We start from the raw sequence: 9664 nt of genomic DNA, 5'->3' as shown, positions 1-9664 counted from the left end.
TCAGCTTGCGCACAACTGAGTGATTCTCTCACTGGAAAGTGTTGCCATGGTTATGTTCTAAGGAATGGACTAGAAGGTTGGGATACCATTTGCAATGCCATGATTGACATGTACATGAAGTGCGGCCTACAAGAGATGGCCTGAAGAAATTTTGACAATATGTCGAATAAGAGGGTAGTATCATGGAACTCGTTGATTTCTGGTTTCAAAAGAAGTGGTGATGTGAAGTCAGCTTGGAAAGTGTTCAATGAGATGCCAAAGAGTTGATCTTGTCTCTTGGAAGTTGGAACACTATGATTGGTGCTCTGTTCCAAGAGAGCAAGTTTGGGGAAGCAATTGAACTTTTCCGGGTGATGCTTAAAAGGAGATAGGGTGACCATAGTGGAGGTTGCTTGTGCCTGCGGATATCTAGGAGCTCTTGATCTTGCAAAGTGGACTCATGCTTATATTGAAGAAAATGAAATTAACTGTGACATGCAGCTTGGGACAGCTTTAGTTGACATGTTTGCTAGATGTGGCGACCCTCAAAGTGCAATGAAGGTGTTCGATAACATGGCAAGAAGAGATGTTTCTGCTTGGACAACAGCCATTGGAGCAATGGCCGTGCAAAGAAATGGGGAGTGAGCTCTAGAGCTTTTCAATGACATGCTTAAGCAAGGGGTGAAACCAGATTAAGTAGTCTTTGTGGCAGTACTAACAGCATGCAGCCATGTTGGTCTTTTGGAACAAGGGCGGAACATTTTCATGTCAATGCTCGGTCCATGGCAGTTCCCCTCATATCGTTCATTACGGTTGCATGGTTGATCTACTTGGCCAAGCAGGGCGCTTGGAAGAAGCTGTTGATCTGATAAAGCACATGTCCATGGAACCCAATGATGTCATTTGGGGTAGTCTCTTGGCTGAGTGTCGAACACACAAAAACATCGAAGTGGCAGCATATGCAGCTGAACAGATATCAAAGTTGACTACTTAGAGGACTGGTATTCATCTGCTTATATCGAACATATATGCATCAGCTGGGAAATGGGCATACATTGCAAAAGTGAGGCTACAATTGAAAGAGAAAGGGATTCAGAAGGTACCGGATCCAGTTCCATTGAAACTAATGGAGTGATTCATGAGTTTATCTCCGGTGGTGATACTGATTTTTTTTTTTTTTTTTAAATGGGGCTGGTGCGGCTGCTCTCAAACCTTGATTAATGAAACTGCAGAATACAGGGGGGGGGACGTAAAGCCTGAACCCCAAATTACAATAAGCATAGAGAGAACATCCTGAAATAAGACCAAGAGTCCCTACAAAATCTATGTATTCTAACATGCACCAACTAGCAAAGAGTGCACGAATGGCTACTCTATTTGCTTTGACATAGCGGTGACATACCGGAAAGATAACTCTATGACGAAGAAGCATCAGTACAAATAGCACAGCTTTCCCACTATGTTGCCGCACGGAAACAAATCGGACGACACTTCGTTTCATTCTGCAACTAGGAGGTTGCGTCCATTTGATTAAACAAATAGCTAGCCACCTCCCTAGGCCTGACAAGACACACTGAGTGTGCATACCGGGACAAAGCCCATATCGCCCTACCCAAAAGAGATAGGGAATTATTGCTGGCATTGAGCCATAGCTAATTAAATTTAGGGGCCGTGACCACTTACCCAATTTCAACTCAAAAATTGCCCACTTACTCCACTAAGAGTTTTTTTAACTCCATTTACCCAATCTAATATCTATTGACAATTTTGCCCCTATTAATTAACTCTCTCTCTCTCTCTCTCTCTCTCTCTCTCTCTCTCTCTCTCGGATCTGGATTGGAAATTTTCGGCAGCGAAACCCCAAATACTCAGCAGAAAACCTCTCCATTTCCTCACCTCCTCTCTCCCTACACCACCCCCTCCTCCATCTTCGCCACGACGTCGTTCCAGTAGTCCCTCCCAAACCCGCCGCCGCACCCACCCCAGAACCCCTCCACGTCTTCCTGAACAATCGCGTCCACGATCTCCTGCAGCCCCACGATCCGACGACTCACCTTCCTCCTTGCCTCCCTCATCGTGGGGTCCACCCCGGGCACAGAGTCCAAACTCAGTAGCAACTTCATCAGCGCCTCGTTCATCCTCAGCTTCTCCCACACGCTGCTCCTCACGGCGTCGACCGTCTCCTGTCGTTGGATCAGGCGCTGGAACTCGTCGGCCTCGGAATGGACGGCCGCGATTGTCTTGTAGAGGTCGCAAACCATTTCACTTGGGGTTTCACTTGATGTTGAAATGGTTTGTGCTGAGTATTTAGGGTTTCAGTTGGACGACGAAGAGAGTAGCATTTTTTGTCTGTAGCCGGAGTTGATGAAATGACATTCTCCACAGTTTTTTTTTTTTTGCCTGAGTCCCAATTACGTTCTCCACTGCCATTCTCTATCTCTCTCTCACTCTCTCTTTCTCTTTGAGGCGGAGTTCAATATGGGATGTTACTAGGGGCAATAATATGTCTATTGCCCCCCAATAGACCAACATAGTACACTACATTTCCACATTATAAACACAAATAAACGTATCAGCTATCAAAAACATAATTCTCACAAATAATAACATAGAGTCAATAGATTATTGGGGGAATAACATAGAGTCAATAGATTATCGGGGGGCAATAATATGTCTATTGCCCCCAATAGACCAACATAGTTGTGACGACCTGAATTTTTAATTTTTAATTTTTAAAGTCGAAAGTTATTATTGAGAAATTTTTTCGATTTTACTAATTTTAAAGCTCTTGAAAAATATGTGAATTTTGAAATTGGTCAAATTTTATTTTTAAGGTTGAAAGTGGAAAGTAGTGGTCTCCACGAGTTCACAGCATTTTTCGATGAATTTTTCGGATCCTCCAACTATTTTTAATGATTTTTTGAAGTTATATGAAATTAATTAGATTTAGTGACGTGTTGCAATATTACTAACTTAGGAGACATTTGGCAGTGATCTAATCGTGGTTCATGGCCAAAGTGGCTGCTGGTCTCTTTAATAGGTTGACAAGTGGCTGCAATAGTGCAATGAATTTGTTATTGATTTGCTTGCCAACACGTGTCCAACACTTGTCATAATTTTGTTAGTAACTTGCACATGTTGCTAGACCACTTGTTCACACTTTACAGCCGACCCAATTGCGTCGGTTATTCAGCCCTATAAATAGGACCCAACCAGATTAGGGGTCGTCAACGGGTCGGGCCCGGCCCGGCCCGGCCCATTCATAGCGGACTTGGGCCGGGCCTTGCTATATTTTTAAATAATTGCGGGCCGGGCCGGGCCGGGCTTTATTAAAAATCAAAGGATCCAAGCCCGTCCATATAAAGCGGGCCTTGCGGGCTTTTTCGGGCCGGGCCGGGCTTGGCCTTGCGGGCTTTTTTGGGCCGGGCCTTGAGGGCTTTATTTATAAATAAATATTTAAAGACACAAGTATTTTTTTTTTAATCAAGCTTTGGAAATTCAATGGATAATGATCAAATACAACCAAAGATAACATATCTATATAACTATATTGTACCCAAAAAATCTATATTTATATATAGATACTAATTTATTGATAAATAAATTTTTAAAGACACTAATTTTTTATAAATCTATATTTATATATCATACACTCCAAAGAGCAACCCCTATCAATTCAAAGAAAATGAAAAACCGACCGTTGGATGAGTTTATTACAATAAATTATGAGTGTGGTAAAAAATTTAGCCAATTTCACCATATTTTCGAATCCGATCGGATTAGTCAACCGTAGACACTTATATGCTTTATTGGTTGACCGATGCCGTGACAACCTCGAAACGTGCTTATTTTTTCACATCACATTTGTATATATTCCATCAATGGATGTGCGTGGACATAAGATAAAAAAAAAAAAAATTTAATTACAAACACATTGGTCTATACCAATTTTCCTCCTAAAGTTGTATGACATATTCATTGTATTTAAATTGTTTAGGTTCATTCTAAAGCAATCATGAAGTGGAAAATGAATTCAGAGAAACCAACCGCTCGATTGAGAGATTGTAATGTTTTATGGTGGTTGTAGAAAATCCAGCCAATTTGGTTATCGTTTCGAATTCGATCAACTAGGTCAAACTTAGTTACTCTTATAAACCTATATTTATATATCATATACTCCAAAGAGCAACCCATATCAATTCAAAGAAAATGGAAAAACCGACCGTTGGATGAGTTTATTACAATAAATTATGAGTGTGGTACAAAATTTAGCCAATTTCACCATATTTTCGAATCCGATCGGATTAGTCAACCGTAGACACTTATATGTTTTATTGGTTGACCGATGCCGTGACAACCTCGAAACGTGCTTATTTTTTCACATCACGTTTGTATATATTCCATCAATGGATGTGCGTGGACATAAGATAAAAAAAATTAATTTTAATTACAAACACATTGGTCTATACCAATTTTTCTCCTAAAGTAGTATGATATATTCATTGTATTTAAATTGTTTAGGTTCATTCTAAAGCAATCATGAAGTGGAAAATGAATTCAGAGAAACCAACCGCTCGATTGAGAGATTGTAATGTTTTATGGTGGTTGTAGAAAATCCAGCCAATTTGGTTATCGTTTCGAATTCGATCAACTAGGTCAAACTTAGTTACTCTTATAAACCTATATTTATATATCATATACTCCAAAGAGCAACCCATATCAATTCAAAGAAAATGGAAAAACCGACCGTTGGATGAGTTTATTACAATAAATTATGAGTGTGGTACAAAATTTAGCCAATTTCACCATATTTTCGAATCCGATCGGATTAGTCAACCGTAGACACTTATATGTTTTATTGGTTGACCGATGCCGTGACAACCTCGAAACGTGCTTATTTTTTCACATCACGTTTGTATATATTCCATCAATGGATGTGCGTGGACATAAGATAAAAAAAATTAATTTTAATTACAAACACATTGGTCTATACCAATTTTTCTCCTAAAGTTGTATGATATATTCATTGTATTTAAATTGTTTAGGTTCATTCTAAAGCAATCATGAAGTGGAAAATGAATTCAGAGAAACCAACCGCTCGATTGAGAGATTGTAATGTTTTATGGTGGTTGTAGAAAATCCAGCCAATTTGGTTATCGTTTCGAATTCGATCAACTAGGTCAAACTTAGTTACTCTTATAAACCTATATTTATATATCATATACTCCAAAGAGCAACCCATATCAATTCAAAGAAAATGGAAAAACCGACCGTTGGATGAGTTTATTACAATAAATTATGAGTGTGGTACAAAATTTAGCCAATTTCACCATATTTTCGAATCCGATCGAATTGGTCAACCGATATGTAGAATATATATATATGCACATATTCTATATAGAATAATAGAAGTATAAGAACTTCCACACACACACATATATATATATATATATAAACACACACACACACACATATATATATATATATATATATCTATATATATATATATAAACACACACACACACACACACACACACACATATATATATATATATATCTATATATATAATTATATATATATATATATATATATAAACACACACACACACACATATAAATATATATACATATATATAAACACACACACACATATAATATATATCTATATATATATATATTTATTATGCGGTAATGCATATATATCTTTTCTATATATATAACACACACACACACACACACATATCTACACACACACACACACACATATATATATATATATATAAAATATTTTACGGGCTTTTACGGGCCGGGCCTAGCGGGCTTTTAAGGGCCGGCCCTAGCGGGCCTTTGGCGGGCCGGGCCTACGGGCCGGGCCGGGTTTTTGCGGGCTTTTGGCGGGCCGGCCCTTCGCCCACCGAGGCGGGCTTTTGCGGGTTTTTTGAAGGGCCGGGCCGGGCTAAAAGCCCTCAGGGCCGGCAGGCCTCCATCGGCCCACTTGATCCGCGGGCTTTTTGATGAGGCCTAAACCAGATCATTATTTCCCCACAATTTTCGGAGTTTCTCTCTCCTACATTTCTCTCTCTCTCTAAAATTTGTTTTTGGCATAACTTTTGAACCGTAAGTCAGATTCAGGATCCGCGAAAAGCTACGGATTCGTCTTGACGAGCTCTTTTTATTGGTGGAAAGAAAATTCAGATTTGGTGAAACTATTTTTTGACGACCTAGGAGGCTTGATTTTATTTTGTATTGTCCACGATTATCAGAAATAAGGTAGGGGGATCTTGGGGAAACTTTTTATGATTGGATGTTGATTTTATGTGCTTCGTGTATATGTTATTCTTGTTAATATTATTTTTGAATGATTTCTTTGATAGTATTTGAATTACATGTATTAAATATACGTTGATCGATGTATGTGCATGTTTTCATGGAGGTTGTTATTTATCAAGTGTAAGGAGTTGGGGGAAAATTATGGCTATTTGGTGATTGTGGGAATTATCTTTTGTGTAGTTGAATCTAAACATTGTAGGGATCAAGCTCAGGCGAGCCCGTGTGCACAATTAGGTTTAGAATATCGGCGGTATAATTGTTGATATATTTGGGTGATTTGGGCTTGGAGATCAATGTTTCGGACAAGATGACTAGCAAAAGGGGTTTTGGGGGATTTGATTGAGTCAGAGGATTAATTTATATGTTTGGATATTCAAGTCACAGTTGCAAAACTGTAAAGTACACAGTATGGGACGTGTAGGCTTGCGTATTCTGGTATATGAATTAACGGGTATATAAATGGATTTGGATTGCATTATTGTTTGATATGCATGTTATAATTGAAATACATGATTATGTTATTTTTGGTCAATTATCCATGAAGAGGTTTTATGTCCCTATACTGAGCCGCGGGTTGAGCTCACCCCTTAACAGATTTTGCAGGTATGGAATCAAGATACTAGAGCAAGAAGTTCCGATATGTATATAATGTCAAATGGGTTGTGAAATTTGTGTTTTCTTTATGTTTGTTTGGAATAAAGAATGAGTACTAGTGTACTATGTGATAAAGACTATGTAATATATGCTTCTGCTGGAATTTTGAGATCTTGTTATCTAGTTGTTAGTCCACAATTTATTTATTTATTTATTGTCACATTTTGATTATAGAGATTTTAGTTCTATAATTAAGATGTGATTCACACCTTAACTCGAGATTATAAGAATAGCTCGAGTCAGGGCGTGACAATAGTACACTACAATTCCACTCTATAAACACAAATAAACGTATTAGCTATCAAAAACATAATTCCCACAAATAATAACAGAGTCAATAGATTATTGGGGGGCAATAATCTGTCTATTGGGGGCAATAATATAATTACTTGGGGGCAATAATATGGTTACTGAGTATTATTGAGGAGCAATAAATTCATACGCCGGAATCCTGACATCAGTCCTGTAGCCGGATTCCGGTCACCAGTCGCCGGATTCAGGTCAACGGTCGGCGGCCGGCCACTGGTCACCGGAGTCGGGCAAGGTGGAGGATGATTTCTCCCTCTAAGTGAGAAACAAGGAGAGGGCAAAAAAGTCCCAAAAATTAATAAAAAATAATTAATTGGGTATTAGGGAAATAATCCCTTAGAGTGTTTTAGGTAAACGAGGTTAAAAAACAGTTAGTGGAGCAAGTGGGCAATTTTTAAGCAGAAATTGGGTAAATGATCATTTCCCCTTAAATTTAAATGAAAATAAGACAAAACAAAACATATAACCGGGTCAAGGGTCAAAGCCCAGACCCACAGTCCAACAGGCCCAAGTCGAAAATGGGTGCAGAAATCACGAAGCCTCCATCCCGCCGGCGCCACCCATGCAGTCCCAACCCCGGTAGCATCGCCACCGCAACCTTCCTCGAGCCATCTAGCCTCGCCGCCCCTCCTCAGATCAGCGCCAAACCACCCAAACCAAATTGGGTCAGACCGATCCGATCTGAACCCAGTGGCTCCTGTCGCGCGGCCATCTCCAGTACCTCGCATTTGAACTGAACCCGCGGATCTCCGGAAACACGCCAGCAATTCGAATCCATCAGGTCGTTCGCGCTCCTCCCTAGGGCAAGGCGACGTCGACCTTGCCTTCCAGTCATCACCCTGCCTCGGTCCTTCGCCGTCAAAACTGTTGGCGTTAGTTTGTTAGTTTCCTGTTTTCTTGTTTCCTAAGTTTTCGTTCAACAGGTTTGTTAATAAAGCCCTATTCTTTAGGGATTTGCAGATAGGGTTTAGACTTCTTCTTTTAATTAGCCACCACGTTGTAGGCCGTGAAAAACGTGGTTCTTTTACTGATTTGTTTTCCTCGTATTGTAAGGCTATAAAGCCAACAGCTTGTTTTGAATTCAATAAGTGATTCCTTCAGTAAATCAGTTTTGTGTGTGATAGTGTCTCTGGAGTTCAACAATTGGTATCAGAGCCCCGAATAGGGGCCTGATAAGGAGTGTGCAAGAGGTGTTTGAGTGAAACACTAGAGATTGAGAGGGAGAGAGACATAGAGTGATTGTGTGTGCAAAACGTGGTAGAGTTTTGAAATGTCGACCTCATCAACAGAGAAGTTTGTGCAGGCATCCATTCCTAGATTTGATGGTCATTATGACCATTGGTCTATGTTAATGGAAAATTTCTTAAGGAGCAAGGAGTATTGGAGCCTGGTAGATGAGGGAATTCCAGCGCTAGCTCGAGGGGCAACAGCAACTGAGGCACAACGAAAAATAGTGGATGAAGCAAAGCTAAAAGACTTGAAGGTCAAGAATTTTCTGTTCCAAGCAATCGACAGAGAGATTATGGAGACTATTCTTGACAAAGAAACATCCAAAGCCATCTGGGAGTCAATGAGACAGAAGTATTAAGGTTCAACAAAGGTGAGAAGAGCGCAGCTACAGGCTTTAAGAAGGGAGTTCGAGCTACTAGGCATGAAAGAGGGTGAGAAGGTGGACAACTATGTCTCAAGAACCTTAACCGTGGTGAACAAAATGAAGGTACATGGAGAACGAATGGAGCAGAATGTGGTGGTTGAAAAAATCCTGAGGTCTATGACATCCAAATTTAATTATGTTGTGTGTTCGATAGAAGAGTCAAATGATCTTAGCACCATGAGCATTGATGAACTTCATGGGAGTCTGTTAGTTCATGAACAACGGATGCAAGGGTATCAAGAGGAAGAGCAGGCGTTGAAGATCACCTATGAAGATAAGGCAGGAAGAGGAAGGGGTACATCAGTGTTTAGAGGAGGTCGAGGCAGAGGAATGGGAAGACAGCCCTTGAATAAGGCTATCATCGAATGCTTCAAGTGTCATAAGTTGGGACACTATCAGTATGAGTGTCCGGACTAGGAGAAAAAGGCTAACTATGCTGAGTTAAATGATGAAGAAGAGCTCTTACTAATGTCCTATGTCGAGCTGCATCAAACTAAGAGGGAAGAAGTTTGGTTTCTCGATTCGGGCTGCAGCAATCACATGACAGGAAATAGAGAATGGTTCTCGGAGCTAACTACGGGCTTTCGGCAGACAGTAAAACTCGGCAATGACACCAGAATGGCTGTTGTGGGAAAAGGAAGCATTCGCTTGCAAGTAAATGGTTTCACTCAGGTAATATCAGATGTTTATTATATTCCTGAGCTTAAGAACAACTTGTTGAGCATAGGACAACTTCAA

The 9664-nt window shown here is 39.9% G+C and overlaps 1 protein-coding gene and 1 pseudogene across 1 annotated transcript; one reads left to right on the top strand and one right to left on the bottom strand.

The window, feature by feature from the left end:
- Window positions 1–671: 671 nt before the first annotated feature.
- On the bottom strand, window positions 672–2240 carry LOC112197284 (annotated as a pseudogene).
- Window positions 2241–8923: 6683 nt separating this feature from the next.
- LOC112197283 lies at window positions 8924–9343 on the top strand. Its single transcript, XM_024337904.1, has one exon. It carries the CDS (start codon window positions 8924–8926, stop codon window positions 9341–9343), a length of 420 nt encoding a protein of 139 aa, XP_024193672.1.
- Window positions 9344–9664: the final 321 nt, after the last annotated feature.

This window comes from Rosa chinensis, chromosome 4 (assembly GCF_002994745.2).
Source record: "Rosa chinensis cultivar Old Blush chromosome 4, RchiOBHm-V2, whole genome shotgun sequence".
Classification (NCBI taxonomy): domain Eukaryota; kingdom Viridiplantae; phylum Streptophyta; class Magnoliopsida; order Rosales; family Rosaceae; genus Rosa; species Rosa chinensis.
Note: the sequence above shows the minus strand (reverse complement) of the source record. Positions and strands in the feature narration are given on the sequence as shown.